Source organism: Bos taurus, chromosome 19, assembly GCF_002263795.3.
Source record: "Bos taurus isolate L1 Dominette 01449 registration number 42190680 breed Hereford chromosome 19, ARS-UCD2.0, whole genome shotgun sequence".
Lineage (NCBI taxonomy): Eukaryota > Metazoa > Chordata > Mammalia > Artiodactyla > Bovidae > Bos > Bos taurus.
This window is the reverse complement of record NC_037346.1, coordinates 22,501,030-22,520,103: the sequence shown is the minus strand read 5'-3', so window position 1 is coordinate 22,520,103 and position 19,074 is coordinate 22,501,030. Positions and strand designations below refer to the sequence as shown.

At 37.2% G+C, this 19,074-nt stretch overlaps 1 protein-coding gene across 3 annotated transcripts in view; it reads left to right on the top strand.

Moving 5' to 3' along the window:
* YWHAE (tyrosine 3-monooxygenase/tryptophan 5-monooxygenase activation protein epsilon) overlaps positions 1-6,046 on the top strand; it is a 34,823-nt gene extending 28,777 nt beyond the window's left edge. The window contains exons 5-7 of one of the 3 annotated variants that reach the window (XM_005220066.4): positions 494-630; positions 3,426-3,472; positions 5,084-5,173. In XM_005220066.4, coding sequence (XP_005220123.1) covers positions 494-630; positions 3,426-3,433 — 145 coding nt within the window. In that variant the 3' untranslated portion in view covers positions 3,434-3,472; positions 5,084-5,173. 3 annotated transcript variants of the gene reach the window in all.
* Positions 6,047-19,074: the final 13,028 nt, after the last annotated feature.

Genomic DNA, 19,074 nt, shown 5'->3' with positions numbered 1-19,074 from the left:
TGAATTTTGTTTCTTAACTGTAGTAAATGGCTTATATGATCACATTTTTGTGGGTTTTTTCTTTCATGCTCTGTTAACATTTTATTGAATTAAATTGTGAGATACTGTCCCAGAATTTTTTCTTTTTGCATTAAAACTTTATTAAATAAAGTTAAACTGACTAGAATTTGGAAATACCATTCACATGCATATATTTTGATGGTGGCTTGGATGGGATTAGGTCTGCTTGTCAAAAGCATAGTAATCAGTGGAACGTCAACAAAAATTTCACTAGTTCCACAGTTGCTGGATTACAAAATTTAAAAAGGCGTTTCATTAGTTACACCTGTTTTCAGTGCCAAGCATTCAGCGTCTAATAGGGTCTGGTAGTGATAACTCAAGAAAAGACTTGAGATTTAACTTACGTCATTTCTAACATCTGTTTTTGGACTTGTTTAGTTTATTTTGGACTTGTTTAGTTTATTTTTATAATACATTATGTGAACTCTTGTAGGTTGGCAAAAGCAGCTTTTGATGATGCAATTGCAGAACTGGACACGCTGAGTGAAGAAAGCTATAAGGACTCTACACTTATCATGCAGTTGTTACGTGATAATCTGACACTATGGACTTCAGACATGCAGGGTGATGGTAAGGAGACTGAAGTTAAAATATGTCTCTTTCAGTTGTTGGATCTATTTACTCTTAGAAAATTGGGATTTCTTCATATTATTATGGTATAACTTAGACTCAGCCTACCCTCCAAACTATCAAATTTTAATTACTACCTTTACAGGAAATGGTATCAAAGTACAGCCTTACATTTTGGTCTGTAAGATAATAATGTAAAAGGCCTGTTTGGAAAAGGAGATCTTTTGTTAATAATCAAAGATTTAAAGATTTACCTGTCATAACATTGGCTAAACTTAGTTTTCTGTTCTATCAGTTTTGAAAGATGGGAGAGGAAGCAGTTCATATTACCATTCTTCAGATTCAATTTTAGGGGTCTAAGGTTAATTATATTTTATTGTTGTTGTCACTGTTTTGGCTGAGTGGCAATCCTCAGGTTAAAACTTAGATGGTTATAAGTAGGTATTTATGGTATCTTTCCTGTGTGGAAATCTTTTATATAATAAAAGACTAATTTTCCTCTGTATTCTATACAGCAGATGAAACACCCTGCTCATATAGATCCTTATTTAAGAGATCTGATATAGTCTCTTTGTTTTCTAATGTTGCAGTTGTAAATAGTTACCTATTTTATAAAATTTAATCTTGTGGTTGGGAGTAGGGTGGGTGCTTAGTTTTCCAGATGTAAAGGACCAAATTTGTCACGTTTCTTGATTTTAAAGAATATTTTATTCTACTCATTGCTAAAGAATTGTTTTTACCTATGATAGATCATTGAAAGGGTGGGGAGACTGGATGGGGAGATGGACACAAACTAGTGTGACATGATAATTATAAGAGTGTTTGTAACTGGCTCTGGTGATACAGGGAGTGGAAACAACATTTTGTCATTTTTAGCTACAAATCCTTTAAAAGTGTATTACCCAAACTGAAGCATATTTTGTATTCCTTGAGGCTAAATGGAGTTTTTCTTAGTCAGACCAATATATATTGTATTTGGAAACATAACTTTTTAAAGATGTCTCTGAAAATGGATGGCAGGGAATGTAGGTTGGCGGTGGAAGGACAGAGTCAGGTTTTAGAATTATCTTAACGGTAAGTGAGAGTTAGGGGACTCTGCTTCTAAAATGCAGTAGCTCTGTGAACTGTTTAGAACTTGACTAGGTTTGGCTTGAGATTTATGGTGCATGTGACTTACTTGCACACTTCACCAACAAAGCCAGATGGAGTCACAGATTACTTTTCGTCAGCACAGCACTGCAGGCAACCACTACCAGTCTGTGGAACTCAAAACCAACTAAACCATCTCTGAACTAATGACTGGGGTTCCTTCCAGCTTTAAATTCTATTGTATTCTAACAATAACTACTAAGAAGAATGGCCAGATAGCTGTGGACTCTTCATAGTCACCCCCAGCTCAGAGAAGACTAATATCTCTCTGCCTGTTTGAGGGGATAAAAGGAAAAAGCATGTGGAGAGTTTGGTAAGCGGTATTGACCTAAAGTAAGCTATACCTCTTTGATCTCTTGGGATATTTTTTTGAGGGTGAAAAATACCAACAACAAAAAGTGATTTTGAAAAGTGATTTTTTTTGGGGGGGGGGACACATTATTTGGTGCAGATGTCTCCTTTCATAAAGTTGCTAGATTCCAAAAATAAAAATAAGTCTGATTTTCTGTTATCACTCATAACCAAAAATTGATTAAGGCAGATTGTGATTCCATTTATACAGAATCAAAGATACTCTTTTTCTTGGTTATCAAGCATGTTTTGTTAAATGGATTATTTAAAAATAAAATATCTTTAAACTTATTATGTTTTCATAGTTGAGAATGTTTTTTATACAAAATGTTTAATTACATTTTAGAGTAGATTTCTCTTTAATCTTAAACACTTAAACTAATGAAATTCAATTGCATCAATTCCTTATGACTTTGTAGATCGACCAATTAAATTTCATTGAGACAGATTAGGTTTTAAGAGGTGTGTTACAAAATATTTGGAATTATGAAACATAGTTTAACTTGAAAAATTCAAGTGGTCTGTTGAAATTTTAGCAAAATAAACAAGCTGTCTGAAATTACAAACTGTTGATACTAGAAAATTATTTGCCTGTTTTGCTAATGTTACATGTTAAGTTGCTTTTGTGATTTAGAATCAATGCTGAATGTAGAAGAATTTGGGTTATGAAGTTAGGATGTTACTTGCACTTAGTTTAAGGATTATTTAGATTGTTTTCTCCTTTTTTACTTTAAATGTGAAAAGTGGCGTAAAAAAGCAATGAATTGAGGGTTTCTAAACAAAGAAATCTATGAACTTTATGTTGTTCACAAACCTTTACTTATACATGCTTGTATTCTTTTTGCCTGCAGAATGTTAATGTTTGTCTGGGTGTGTTCAAACATAATTCTTTAAAGGGAGCACCGCTTTGTCTCATCAAGCAATTTCGGTCCTTTTTCTTTTAACCTATGATCAGAGGACTGTTTAATACACAAGTTCATAGAGAGGAAATGTGTTCTCTCTGCTTGTTCCCTTCTCCCTTCCCAATCCAGAAACTGGGCAAAGAAATACATATCTGAGGAAATGTTTTCTCCCTTTCTGTATACCTTTTAAGAGGATATTTTGTCCTCTTAAAAAGGAACAGATTAAAAAAAAAACAACAGATTATTTCTTAGAGTGAAGTTCATGCAAAGTAAGATTCCAAAATCTGATTCCCCTAAGTCATTGATGTTTTCCTTTGTCCTGCTCTTGGTTTATTTTTCTTGTAATGTTGCTTTCATATGATTGTTCTCCCTCCCTTTCTCCTTACAATATAGATTCCTAAAGGAAAATCCAACTCTTCCTTTCCTAAAAACTCTACTTTGTAAGTCATTATCATGGCACAGTGAATTCTGCTTTTAGTTTTGGTTCTTCACTAATCATGCCTGCATATCATCATCTTGTTGCTTAAAAAACTGCCTGTTATACATCCCAGGATGCAAAACCTTTTAAGACATTTATGATCTGCTACCCCTGTCTACTTCTGGTTGGGTGTGACTTCTTTGACAATGTTTTTACACCAGAGTTACTTGGAACTTTTGGCAAACCTAGTGATTGCTTATAAGTAAATTAAGAGTGTGCTCTATTGATGTATGTTAACTGTATTTTGGCAGTGTATTGCTGTTGAAAATGAGTGTGAATGTTCTTATCATTTCTTAAGTTTGAATACATTATTGTTCATTGGGAGAACAATTGGGTGGTCCATCATTTCTTCCCTCAGTAAATGGTTGTTTTCGTCTTTTCTTTGCATGTCTTTCTAAATGAGTCAAAAAATCTTTATCTACCTTAAATACTTTTTTAAAACAATAAATGGCAAACATTTTTATCACAAAAGAAATGTTGAAATGACTAAAACTATCTTTACCCTTACTGCCATGACAGCATTTATCGTATCAAGGTCTTTAAGACAAGACAATTTAAAAGTGTTCCTCAGAGTTCTGCTTTACGCCTGTAGGGAGCTGCTCTTAGTGTCATTTGTCCATTCTGACTTAAGTAATTTAACAAGCAGTATGAATGGATGAATTGTCTGCAGTATCATGATTGTTGGATTATTTCATTGATTTTTCATTTATTTTGATCAAACTAGTAACTACTTAGGAATTAGAGGTTTATTATAGCACAAAATAATGTAACTTTTATCTGTTTATTTTTTGGCAAAAGCCTGCATGCTTCCTTATTATGGCTGTCTTATGCTTATTAATAGGTAGACGACTGGTGAATAGGCTGGCTTTCGATTGCATGTCATAGTGCAGTTGAAATTCCTCAGGCTAATTAATAATCATGTTCTAAGGGAAGAGAAAAGTGGCATGAGAGAACTGGTCCAAATGCCCTTCTTTAATAACCTCAGTGGTCTGGTTTACTTTGAGCATGCTGTTCCACTCTACAGTGAGAGATGTGGTTTATGGTTTGGTGCGATTGTCCAAGATACAAAATGTGTAAAATATTTGTTTACAAAAGCAGAATCTTCCAACTCCTTTGAGTCGTTTTACTGCTCAGTTCTCATATTGAAATGTTTCTAATGAACCTTCAGATCAATTAGATTTTGCAAAAATTTATAAAATACTCTTGGTTCTTGAAGAGGTGAGGTTATTGAGAAAGAGTATTTTGACTCAAGATACACATGAAAGCTTGAAAATCATTTTGATAATATGGTTACCTTGGCTGTCTACTTAAGAGCTTTTTTAGCATAAAAACATTGACTTTTACTATGCATCAATTTTTTTTTTCATCCTGTTGATCATTCAGGACCTTGATCCAGCAGCACCTCTTGGCTTAGGCATCTAAGGTGTCAAGGATGGTAGCAGTCCTTTGCCTGTCTGTGTTTAGACCAGTTGTATCAAATATAAGGAGTCTTATGCTTGGAATGATACCTTTGTCTGTCTCCACAGCAACCTAGTTTAGTAGGTTATAAATTAATTGTCATTCTTCTTTGCAGGTGAAGAGCAGAATAAAGAAGCGCTGCAGGATGTGGAAGATGAAAATCAGTGAGACATAAAAGCCAACAAGAGAAACCATCTCTGACCACCCTAGACCTTCCCATCCCACCCCTCTTGGAAGTTCCCCCATTGTCACTGAGAACCACCAAATCTGACTTTTACATTTGGTCTCAGAATTTAGGTTCCTGCCCTGTTGGTTTTTTGTTTTTTTTTTTTTAAACAGTTTTCAAAAGTTCTTAAAGGCAAGAGTGAATTTCTGTGGATTTTACTGGTCCCAGCTTTTAGGTTCTTTAAGAACACTAACAGGACTGCATAGAGGCTTTTTCAGCATTACTGTATTGTCTCCTGCCAGATGTGGCAAGATCACCATTAGAAATGGAAATTACATTCGAAAGCCATTAGAATTTTACGTGATACAAGCATCTAAGAGAAAGGTTAATCACACTATATTGGTGTATGTGGTATCATTTTCCCTTTTTCTAATTGCTTAAATTGAATTTTATACCAATGTTTAAAATTAATTGGATGTTAGCTTGAGGTGGTAAAAGGTATTGTGGAGAGTTTGTTGTAATGGTTTTGCTGTAAAAAAAAAAAAAGTGTTTCAAACTCTGCTGAAATGTTGCTGAAAAGCATGGTGCTGGTAACAGTTCAACAATCCGTGGCTGCTCATTCTTGCCTACTTTTACTCTCCCTCTGAAGCAGGTTAGCGTTGAAGGTGGTATGGAAAAGCCTGCATGCGTGTTCAATTCTTTGTTTCTTCTCCTTCCCTCTCCCCCGGGCCCCGCCCCTCCCCTCCTTCGCTCGCTCAACCTCTTTTGTTCAGTATGTGTAACTTGAAGCTAATTTGTACTACTGGATATCTGACTGGAGCCACAGATACAGAATCTGTATTGTTCTTACTGAAACACAGCATGGATTAACATTAAACTTAAATAAAACAAACCTAAATTAAAAATGCCAAACATTATTGTGCCTCTATCCTTTTTCCTTCTATAATAAAATCTCTAGTCTAAATACATTGATTATATTTTTTGCCTGAATGTGAAGAACTTTTTTTTTTTCTTCCATAAATCACTTGTTTCCCAAAAATGATGTATGTTTCTGGGGGAAAAAGTTAACCTGTATGTAACCTGGTTCTGAAGAACAAGGAGTATAAATAGTGCAAGTATCCCGTCCTCTAAATCAGGTAACAGTGTGATGTTTATTTTAATCATTAAAGTGCCAGTGTTTTTTTATAATACAAAATGTACTTAAGGATCATCTAACATGCAATTTTTGGAGTTGTACAACTGAAGGCTGAGGTTACTTTCCGCCTGCTCCAGTGAGTGGCAGGAATAGAGAAGAATTAAATAGATTCTCAGAAGTACACGTACACATGGTGAAATAGTACAGTGGTCCTCTGTTAGAAACACTCGATGTAATATCTTTGAGAATTTATACAACAGTGTGTACAGATACTTAGTTAATATAGATCATTTTATGTCAGGCATTGAGGTCAATCTGAATGACTGTCTCACATTGATGTACTCCTCATTTGGCGGTGGGTCGGGGGGAAGTTGACTACTCTTGAACATTGAGCTTATTTCCAGCTTTGCTTTTGTAAATGCTGCTGCAGTAAATGTCTTTGTTAATGGTCCGCTTAAATAGTTGGCCTGTGTATCTGTGATAACATTTCTAGATTCCCTGTGTTAGAAAACAGCTTTGCAATTGGTAAATACTATTGGGTTGGCCAAAACATTCATTCAGTTAGTGACTACATTGATCAATAAAGTTCTTGGTGAAAATATGTCTTTTATTTTTACTGGAGCCTTTTCGCCAACCCAGTACCTTCCCTTGAAGAGTTATTCCACATTATAGCCACATCAGCAACGTATGAGAGTACCAGCTTCACTGTGCTCGACTCATTGCTAAACGAGATATACCAAAAATGTATCTTGGACTTTAGTTCTTTGTTGTTAAGACTTGGGAAATTAATAGATTAGTGATGTACTAGTAGTTGCTATTAAAATAAGTATGTAGAATGAACAATCATATTTTTGTGAATTGTTTTTCTATCAGATAGTTGGAGGTGATCACATACAAATTATACTCTCTGGAGCTACCTCCAAGAGCTAATCAGATGATTTGTTCTTTGTCCAGCAGTATTTTTGCCAACTGTATGCTGCATTTCAGTCCAACAGAGGAATTCGTAAAACCCTTACTGCAAATTTTTAAAGAAGCTGCTAATCAGGGTTTTGCAGGCTGCTCCCACACTAATGTGTGGATGCCTGGACTTGGAAGAGTTCACATGAACCACTAGGTAATCTTTTTACAAAATAGTCTGGTTTGTGGAGGTGATTCTCTGTTCAGTTGGGTTGTCAACATGAATTTGCTTAGTGTAAGAGTTCCTTGGTTGCCTATGTAGACTTAGTTATATGTATTCAGCAAATTCAGGATTCTCTGAGCATTTTCAGTGATGTGACACTCTAGGTATGGAGAAAAAAGAGCTTGCCATCCAAAGAAAACAAGAGACATCAGAAGGACAAGTTTGTTTAGTTATAGGAGAAGGCAATGGCACCCCACTCCAGTACTCTTGCCTAGAAAATCCATGGACAGAGGAGCCTGGTAGGCTGCAGTCCATGGGGTCGCTAAGAGTTGGGAACGACTGAGCAACTTCACTTTCATTTTTCACTCATGCTTTGGAGAAGGAAATGGCAACCCACTCCAGTGTTCTTGCCTGGAGAATCCCAGGGATGGGGAAGCCTGGTGGGCTGCCGTCTCTGGGGTTGCACAGAGTCGGACACGACTGAAGCGACTTAGCAGCAGCAGGTCTTCAGAAAGATCCTATCAAAGACTGGAAGGCAGTCAAGTGTGGAGACTGCAGAAGTGTGACAGTGTTATGCTACTTCCTGTATCTGGTCTGGGAAGGTGGGGTGTTTTTTTTTTTCTTCAGTTCTTGGTTCAGTCATCTGTGAGGATCAGTTGATTTAAATAGGAACTTGACCATTACAAACTTGAATGTGATTAATCTTTTAATTTTGATTTTTTGGTTTAAAAATGAAGTTTTAAACCCAGAGGTTTTCTGAAATCTTAGTAGTAACAATAAATGGGTTTATACCCATGCTTGGGCATTGAGATGCGTGGCCAGAAAAGAAAATCTAGTTTTGCTGCATTCTAGGAAGACTAGAATGAATTTTAAGTTAGATTGTTGTACGGGCGTCTTGGTGGAATAGTATAAACATTGCCACTCTTGCTCCAGATGAATGCTGTTTGTGATTTACAAAAAAACAAAAATCCCCAATTAGCTGCTATGGTATTGATCCTAGGACAGTTAGAGGGGTGAGCATGCTGAAATTTTGGCAATAAAGATGAGTCTTTGAAAGTTTTAACATGCTCACTGGGTTCCCTGGTAAAATTCTGGGAAGCTTCACTATAGGAATTGTTTTTCTTTGAATTTAAAGTTTTCTTTTTCCCCATTGGAGTGGTTTTTTGTTTTTGTTTTGAGATATAGTTGTTTTATAATATGAATTTCAAGTGTGCAACATAGTCACAGGTTTTAAAGGTTAAACTCCCATTTATAGTTAGAGTGTTGACTACATACATATATATATATATATAGGTTGTACCTCTAAATTCCCTACCCCTATCTTGCCCCTTCCCCGTCCCCCCCGCCACTAGTGGAAAGGAATTGTGAGCTTTTAGAGGAAGTGGTGATACTGGATCCAACCCAGATCAGCAAAATTAAACCCTGTCTTGTAGCTCTCATTTCTTTGAGATCCTAGACTTGTGATTGATAACTGACAGCTAACAGCTAAGACAGTATCAGCTGTGTTCAAGGCACTGTCATTAGGTAGGGCCTAGCACATAGGTACTCGGTCATTAGGTGAGTTTTCCATCTGCATTTTGCCAGTAGGAAAACGGATAGGGAGAAGTTGAGAAACTTCTCCAAAGCTACAAAGTTAGTAGTAGTCGAACAGAATTCAGAGTTGGGTTTGTATGACTGAAGAGCCCATGCTCATAACCATTAAGCATTCTTTTTCTTTTGGGCTATTAATGTTTTATTGAAATACACTTTAATGTTTCTGAGATCAGTATATGGTTTGCAACTGATAACATGCCTTTTTGAAAAGCTATAGTGGAAATTAAGCTGTAGTATAAATCATACTAGAATTGAGGAAATAGAATATAAATGGTAAGTATGTTTAGGGCTCTTTGGTGGCTACCATCTAGAAAGAGTCAAGATTAATGACCAGGTTAATTTTTTTCTAGTAGCTTAATTTAGAAATTAGTTTTTTTTTTAAATAAGTGGAGCCATTCCAATTTAGCTTGGACAAGTAGAGCCATAATCCAAATAGATAATAAGTAGTGATTGTGGATTGCCAAGTTGCTGCAGTGCTGTGACTGAGTTTTCCAGATAACCTAAGTTTTCTGTTTTTTGTTTTTTTTTTTTAAGAAAAAGTTGCTGGGTTTCAGGCATTTGTTTCACAGTTGTGTGCTTGTGTAGCCCATACATTATGAGGCCTGTGCAGGAGCATTCTTCTTTAAAGCTGTCATTGACCACTTTCTTCAGTTGTGCTGGAAGTCTCAGCTCTTGTGCTTCGTTCCTGCATGGTTTGTGCGTCTTCCACTAAGACACTCTTCCACTTAGAACTCTGGTGCTATAGAGTTGGAGTCGGCCTTATTTTAGCACCTAAGGCTTCTTTTATGTTAATTAGTGGTATATTTGCAGCCTTAACAGACCACAGTAATTGCTGAATTCCCTCAGAGTTTGCTTTTAGGTGAGTTCTAGGAATCTTTAAAAACTTGTTTTTTTCACTTAACATCATTATGGAAATGTAAGCCAAAGCAAGAGATGCCAATTTCACCTTGGCTAAGATTATAGTTAGCAAAGATCAGATATGTAGAATACTTCGTTGTGAGGATACATCTTAGAATTTTAATTTTTACAAAGGGAACACACCATTTAATCACAACAGGACCAACATCCTAAAGGACTGTTTCATGCCTGTTCCTTAATTTACCCCCTTAACCCCCACAAATGGAACCAGTATCTGGGTCATTGCTATTGATCAATTTTTCCTGGTTTTGAAACTAAATGGTAGACATACATAAATGAAATGGCTTGTTTCCCCGCCCTCCCCCCCACCCCCCCACCCCCCCAGACATTAGGTTTGTGGGGTTAGTACATGTCATTGCCTGTAACAGTGTGTTTTCATGGCCATGTATGATAGTATTTTGTTACATTAGTATACCATTACCTATCCTACGTATGGGTATTTTCAGTTTTGAGGTGGTACAAATAATGCTGCTATGGACTTTTGTGCGTGTCTTTTGGTATGTATATGTATGAATTAATGTTGCATAAATATCTTAGAATGGAACTGGTGGGTCATAGAGAATATATGTGTTCAGCCTCATCCTTTTAGTCAGTCATGTCCGACTCTGCAACCCATGGATTGCAGCACAGCAGGCTTCCCTGTTCATCACCAACTCCCAGAGCTTGCTGAAACTCAGTGTTCTTCAAGTCAGTGATGTCATCCAACCTGTTTTCCCCCTTCTGCTTTGAATCTTCCCCAGCATCAGGGTCTGGTCTTTTCCAATGAGTCAGTTCTTTGCATCAGTCCTTCCAATGAATATTCAGGACTGATTTCCTTTAGGACTGACTGGTTAGATCTCGTTGCCGTCCAAGGACTGTCCGGAGTCTTTTCCAACACCTCTTCCAAAGCATCGGTTCTTTGGTACTCAGCTTTCTTTATAGTCCAACTCACATCCGAATGTGACTACCAGAAAAACCATGGCTTCAGCCTCATAGATAGTGTAAAACAGTTTTCCAAAGTGGTTGTACTGTTTTGACAGTACATACTGCTTTACAGCAGTGTATGAGAATCTCAGTTGCTCTAAATCTTCCCTGGCATTTGGTATAGTCACTGTTTTTAGTTGTAGCCGTCTGGTGGATGTGTAGTGATTTCTTATTCTGGGTTTAATTTCTATTTTCCCTAATGAGACAGTACTTTTTAATGTGATTATGGACATTTGGATATCTTTGCCTATTTTTCTGTAGGTTGTCATCATTGATTTGTAGGGCATCTTTATATTTTTTGGGGGGATAGCTATACATTTAGAATGTATCTTTATAGTTACTATCGTTATCTCCCTTTCTATGCCCTGCTTTTTTAGTATGTTAATGCTCAACATTCAGAAAACTAAGATCATGGCATCTGGTCCCATCACTTCATGGGAAATAGATGGGGAAACAGTGGAAACAGTGTCAGACTATTTTTGGGGGCTCCAAAATCACTGCAGATGGTGACTGCAGCCATGAAATTAAAAGACGCTTACTCCTTGGAAGAAAAGTATGACCAACCTAGATAGCATATTCAAAAGCAGAGACATTACTTTGCCAACAAAGGTCCATCTAGTCAAGGCTATGGTTTTTCCAGTGGTCATGTATGGATGTGAGAGTTGGACTGTGAAGAAAGCTGAGCACTGAAGAATTGATGCTTTTGAACTGTGGTGTTGGAGAAGACTCTTGAGAGTCCCTTGGACTGCAAGGAGATCCAACCAGTCCATTCTAAAGGAGATCAGCCCTGGGATGTCTTTGGAAGGAATGATGCTGAAGCTGAAACTCCAGTACTTTGGCCACCTCATGCAAAAAGTTGACTCATTGGCGAAGACTGATGCCGGGAGGAATTGGGGGCAGGAGGAGAAGGGGACGACAGAGGATGAGATGGCTGGATGGCATCACTGACTCAATGGACGTGAGTCTGAGTGAACTCCGGGAGTTGGTGATGGACAGGGAGGCCTGGCGTGCTGCTTTTCATGGGGTCGCGAAGAGTCGGACATGACTGAGCGACTGAACTGAACTGAATGATGTCTTGAGCAGTTCTTAATTTTAATGTAGTCCAATATATCTATTTTCCTGTAATGTAAAATGCTTTATGTGTCCTATTTAAGAAATACTTACCTACCTCAAGATTGTTTTTCTAGAAGCAATCTTTGACCTGTCATATCTAGATCCAGCATCTAGAATCTATATTGTGCATGGTAATAAGGTGTTAAGCATTTTTCCATATGGATATTTAACTGCTCCAGCAACGTTTATTGTTCCACTGGTCTTTTCCTGGTGCCTGTGTAACACTAGGTATAAAATAATTCAATATCTGGTAATGTCAGTCCTCCATTTTTTGTTATTTAAGATTGTATTGGTTATTCTTGGCTCTTTGCATTTCCATATACACCTTAGAATCAACTTGATAATTTCAGTAGTAGAACAGCAATAACAACCTAACCTGCTGGTATGTTGAGGATTTTATTGAATCTAAATAAATTTGGGAGAATTCACACAATCTTCACACAGTTACGTTCTTTAATCCATGAACACAGTCTATTCCGTTTATTTAGATCTTTAATTTTTTCCCCTGTGTTTTGTGGGTTGTATTTTGTTTTAGTTGTGCCACGCAGCTTGCAGGGTCTTGATTCTTCAGTCGGAAATTGAACCCAGGCCCTGGCAGTGAAAGCTCCAAGTTCTAACCACTGGACCACCAGGGAATTTCCATGTTTTGTGGTTTTCTGTGTAGAGGTCTGGTACCTTTTATTGGACTTATTTCTAGGTATCGATTTCTTTTCATGTTGTTTTAAGTAGTAGTTAATCTTTTTGGTTTTCCAGATGTTGCTACCTATATATTGACCTTGTATTTTATTACCTTGCTAAACTAATTTATTAATTCTAACATTTATGTAGATCCTGAGACTGGACAAAAAGTATTAAATGAATGCACCCTTTGCTTGTGTGTGTATACTTATTTACAAATATATGCAAAATATGTTCACTTTGGCATTATAATAGCAAATTAGAAATAACCTAAACACCCATCAATGTGGCTTGAATTGTGTGGCCTTACGGTGTGTACTATGTTGCTGTTTAAAAAGTGAAGTTAAAACATTTATGCTAATATAGGAACTTGTTTGCATACAATGTTATGAGAATAGAATAGAAAATAATATCCCAAATAAAAATAGGAAAATATTCTATATGTGTACTTGTCTTTAGGAAACCTTTGAAAGAGCTTTTTCACTTAAAAAAGCAGCTCTATTTGACTTAAGTCATGTATATAAACTATACAGTTTGAGAAGTTTGGGGATATTATACACATGTAAAACCATCATAATCAAGACAACCTCCAAAGGTTGAAGGTCTCCTTTTTGTACTTTGTAATGTCCTGCGAGTCTCAAGTCCAACAAACTATCCATTGAGCTGTAGAGCTGGCTTACTCTCTCATTTTTCTAATAGGTGTTTTTGATTTCTGTTTTCCTAATGACTAATGTTGAGCATCTTTTTATATGCTTATTTGCCATCTGTATGTTTCCTTCAATGAGGTGTCTGTCCTAATAACATTGAATCTTCATAAGGCTCTCTAAGCCTTTGAAAACTCCACCGGGGTTTTGTGCTGTTCAGTGTACAAGTCTTTCACATCTTTTGTCATGTTTGTTCCTAAGGATGAATGTTTTGTTTTTGTATGCTTTTTAAAATCCAAATTTTGACTGCTCATTGCTAGTGTATAGAAATAAGATTGATATTTGTGAATTGATTTTGTATCCTGCAGCCTTGCTAAACTCGCTTAGTGGTATTTTGTTGTTTCTGTATATCATCAGATTTTCTTCATAGACAATTATATTGTCTGTTAATAGAAAGTTTTAACTTTTTCTCATGCTTTTATTTATCTTCCCTGATTGAACTGGCTGGAACCTCCAGCTCAATGTTAAATAGAAATGGTAAGAGCAGACATTTATATTGTTTCTGATCTTATGAAGAAAAGCATTCTTAAAAATGCCATTAAATATGACTTTAGCTGCAAGATTTTCTTTAGATGCTCTGTATCAGTTTGAGGAGTTAATTTATTTTCCTCATTTGCCGAGAGTTTTTGTCAGAAATGTTTTTATTCGTCAGGTACCTTTTCTTCTATTTAAATGATCATATGGGTTTTCTTTTAGTGTATTATAATGAATTGTAATGAATAATAATGATTGCTTTTTAAATATTAAACCAATCCTGCATTCCTGGGATAAACCCCTGTTGTTCTTTAAAAATACTTAGGGATTTGAATTGCTAAAATTTTAAGTTCTCTTTTTGCATTTATGTTCATGAGCCTGAAAGCTTTGGAATGATGAAATGTTAATAGTGCCAAAAGTTTCTCTTCTGTGGTGCTAAGGACAAGAGAACAGTTGGCATTCTTAATAGATGTTCAATAAGGAATGGAAGAACACTTGACATGGTAATGTGAAGGTAAATGTAAAAGACATTTCTCTCAATTAAAAAAAAAAATCTTACAAGTGTCAGAAGCAAAAATTTTTAAGTGCATTGTGGATTAATAATATGTAGGTATATCATACATATGGTAACTATAGCATAAGAGGAAGTCAAGGGGCGGTAATTGATACATTTGATTGTAAATGTATTTTACTGGAAGTGACGTTATAGTCTGAGAAGACCTTGGGAAATTGAGAATATATATGGTAATACTTGGACTTCCCTGGTAGCTCAGCTGGTAAAGAATCGTCCTGCAATGCAGGACAACCCCGGTTTGATTCCTGGGTCGGGAAGATCTTCTGGAGAACAGATAGGCTATCCACTCCAGTATTCTTGGGCTTTCCTGGTGGCTCAGATGGTAAAGAATCCACCTGCAATGTGGGAGACCTGGTTTGATCCCTGGATTGAGAAGATACGTTGGAGGAGGGCATGGCAACCCACTCCAGTATTCTTGCCTGGAGAATCCCCATGGACCAGAGGAGGCTGGTGGGCTACAGTCCATGGGGTCTCAAACGGTCAGACATGACTGAGTGACTAAGCATAGCACAGCATAGCATGGTAATACTTAGGGAAAGCATCATATAAAAACAATGCAAAGAGGTATAGCTAAAAGTCTGGAGATAACCAAAATGAAATTTAAAAATTATTCGATTGAAAGTAGAGAAGAGGACAAGAGCAGTTGCAATTCTAAATCTTTTCTCAAGGAGATGTTGGAAGCTCAATAACTAATTTTGATATTTGGGAACTTCTGTTTTTTGTTTGTTTGTTTGTTTTAATGGCTAGGAAATTCTCAAGGAACTAAAATCCTGCAATACGCACAGCATAGCCGAAAAAAAAAACTATCAAAAATTCACTGAGTGGGCTTAATAGCAGAGTAAGAAGGAAAATAACAGAAGGATCAGTGAACCTGACATTCTAACTCCTTAATTGTCTTTGAGCATTGTCTTCTGTTCCTCAGTTTTCCTGTCTGTAAGATGGGGATTAAGACATAATTATGGGGATTAGATGAGTATAACGTGCAGAGCAGTCTGCATATCTTACTGAGATCTCTGTGTGTGTTATTGCTGCTGATACTGTAATTCCGGTACCTTTTCTGTGGTCACTGTTAATTTTTTAGAGTCCTTATGAATCCCCCTCCGCCTTTTTTTGTTTTTGGCCATGCCACACCGTTTGTGGGTTGTTACTTCCTGACCAGGGATTGAACCTGTGCCCCCCAACAGTGGAAGTGTGCAGTCTTAACTGCTGGATCTCCAAGGAAGTCCCAAGGACTCCCTTCACACTCAAATAGCACAGGAACTAACTGCCTGCCTCCAAATAGTTCTCTTGCCGGCTCTTGTATACTCAGGACTTACAGGGGCAGATGTGTGGGGCTGCTGCCTTTATCATGGTGAAATATTTAGGGAGAGAGCAGAGTCCATCGTAAACTCTGCTGGTGCTAGAGAGTTGGGGGACTGTTCCAGAGTGTCCTTATGAGCAAGCAATGCCCTGACTAGGTTTCAGTGTCCATGGAAGGTGGTCCCACTTCCAGGAGACCACGTCTACCTACATCCTGCCCCTCACCTGTCCCTGCCCTTCAGAACCCAGGAGCCTTTCACAGCCTCTCAGCCTTTTGTCAGTCTTGCCAGTTAGTGCCCCACCTTCCCGTATCCAGACTTGTTCTGTAGTGTTTTCCTGGCCGGGAGATGACCTGTTTTAATAGTCCCCAAAAGAGGATCTTCGTGTATCAGGTTGTTTACTGCAAACCTGGCTGCACAACCTGTGAGTCTGCTTCCCTTTGTCCATTGCTGCTGGCCGTGGATGTGTGGACATGTCCCTCCTGGTGTGGTTTATTTCTAGATTCCTCCTCAGCCCCTTCTTGGAGCACTCTTCCCGGCCACTGGATAATATGGAAATCCACATTTTCTGCCCATCCTGGGCTGCCACCTCCCCTGGGCCTCTGAGTGTGCAGTGGAGCTGGCCTTCCTGACCCCTGCCTGCCTTCTTGGCCCTTCGCGGGCCTATTTGTGCAACCCTTCCCCTCCTTAACTCCCCTTAGCCCTCCTGCTTTCTCTTTTCACTCTTTTTTTTAGTTGAAATCCAGTTGATTTACAGTATTGTGTTTCAGATGTACAGCATAGTAGCTTGGTGTTTTTGCAGATTATATTCCATTATAGGTTATCATACAATGATGCATTTCATTCCCTGTGCTATACAGTATTATAAGATACTGCTTGTCTATTTTATATATAGCAGTTTGTATCTGTTAATCCCATACTCCTAATTTGTCCCTCTCTCTTCTCTCCCTGCCTTGGTAACCACAGGTTTTCTCTGCTTTTGTTTTGCATATTACATTTATTTGTGTTATTTTTTTAGATTCCACATATACAGATGTCTATGTATTACTCTTATATCCGGCAACCTTGCTGAGTTCATTTATTCTAATAACTTTTTTAGGTGGAGACTTTAGGGTTCTTTTGATAACGAGTATCATGTCATCTGCAAATAATGACAGTTTTGCCTCTTCCAAGTTGGATACCTTTTACTTTTTTTCCTTGTCTGATCGCTGAGGGTAGGACTTGTAATACTGTGATAAACAGAAGTGGCGAGAGTGGGCATCCTTGTCTAGTTCCTGAATGTAGAGGAAATGCTTTAAGTTTTTCAGAGTGGTTTATCGCGTCATTTAAGACTTGTGTCGCCTCGTTGATGTTTTTTTTGCCTGCACGGTCTGTCCACTGGGGGCGGTAGTGTGTTAAGGCTCCTATTATTATCATCACTTTCTCTCTTTATGTCTGTTAGTATTTGCTTTATATATTTCAGTGTTCCTGTATTGGGTGTCCACATGTTAAATGAGTATAATATCCTCCTCTTACATTCATCCCTTTTTCATTATATAATGTTCTTTGTCTTTTATTATCGCCTTTGTTTTAAATGGGTCTGATACCAGTATTGCTGCCTCAGCTTTTTCATTGTTTCTATTTGTATGAAATATCTTTTTCCATCACCCCGCTTTCCGTCTATGTCTTTAGCCCTGAAGTGAGTCTGTTATGGACAGTATATTGAAAGACCTCACATTTTATTCATTCGGTCACCACACATTTTTTGATCGCAGCATTTAATCCATTGACTTTTTTCTTTTTTTGGGTGTGTGGTGCAGCTTGTAGGATCTTAGTTCCCCAACCAAGGATTGAACCTGGGCCACGGCAGTCAGAGCACTGAGTTCTAACCACTGGACCAGCAGGGACTTCCCAGTACACTGACATGTAAAGTAATTTTTGATGGGTATGTACTGACTGCCATTTTGTTACTTGTCTTCCAGTTGTCTTTGTAGTTCTTCCCTGTTTCTTTATTCTTCTTTTCTCCCATTGTGGTTTCATGATTTTATTTTGTAGTATGCTTGTGTTCTTTTATTTTTGATTTTTGTGTATCTACTGTAGGTTTCTTTGATTTGTGGTTACCATAGGGTTAATGTATGTTAACCTGTAATTATATTTAATTGTTTTAAACTGATAATCATTTAAGTTCAAACACATTCTGAAAGATACACATTTTTTTACTCCATTTTGTGTTTTTGATATCATTTTACCTCTTCATGCTTATTGTTTTAATGTTTATTGTAGCTGCTTTTACAGTTTTTAAAAAAACTGTACTGGCTAATTTAAGTGATATTTAATCCTTACTCTATGTTTGCTTTTCCTATTGGGTTTTTCCCTTTCCTATAGATTCTTCTTTTCCATTTAGAGAAAACAACAACAAATTTCTTTAGGGTAGGTTTAGTATTACTGAATTCTTTTAGTTTTTGCTTGTCGGAGAAATTCTTTCCTTCTATTCTAAATGAAAATCTTGCTGGGTAGAGTACCCTAGGTTGCAGGATTTTCCCTTTTAAGACTTTATTATGCCACTTCCTTCTGGCCTGTGAAGTTTCTGCCTGAGAAATGATCTGATGGCCTTGTGGGATTCCTTTGTAAATGACTTTTTTCTCTTGCTCCCTTTATGCCTTGTGTGGGCTGGTTTGGTGGCATCTTGTTTGGGATTCTCCGTGCTTCCTGTACCTAGGTATCTGTTTCCTTTAGGTTTAGGAAGTTTTCAGCCATAATTTCTTCAAGTACAGTTTTGATCCCTTTCTCTTTTTCTGGAATCCCTATAATGTGAATATTGGCACAGTTTATATTATCCCATAGATCTCGTATGTTGTTTTCTCTTTTTTTTTCTTTTTTTCTTTCTTTTCCTCCCCCCACCCCCTTCTTTCTTCTGTTCTGGTTGGGTAATTTCTATTATTCTGTCTTCCAGACCACTTATGCATTCTTCTGTGTCATAAATTGCATAAGTATCAGTGTCTGCTATTCATTGCTTCTAAAGTGTTTTTTTATGTCAGTGATTGCATTACCAATTTTTGATTGGGTCTTTATTATAATTTCTAGTCCCTTGTTAAACTGATCTGTGCTTGGATCTACTCTCCTAATTCAGTTAGCATTTTTATTACTGACCTTTTGTATTCATTGTCTATAGACTGATTATCTCTGTTCCATTATTTCTTCAAGGATTTTCTCTTCATATATATGGAATTTAGAAAGATAACGATGACCCTATATGTGAGACAGCGAAAGAGACACAGATGTAAAGAACAGACTTTTGGACTCTGTGGGAGAAGGCGAGGGTGGGATGATTTGAGAGAATAGCATTGAAACATATATATTATCATATGTGAAACAGATCACCAGTCCAGGT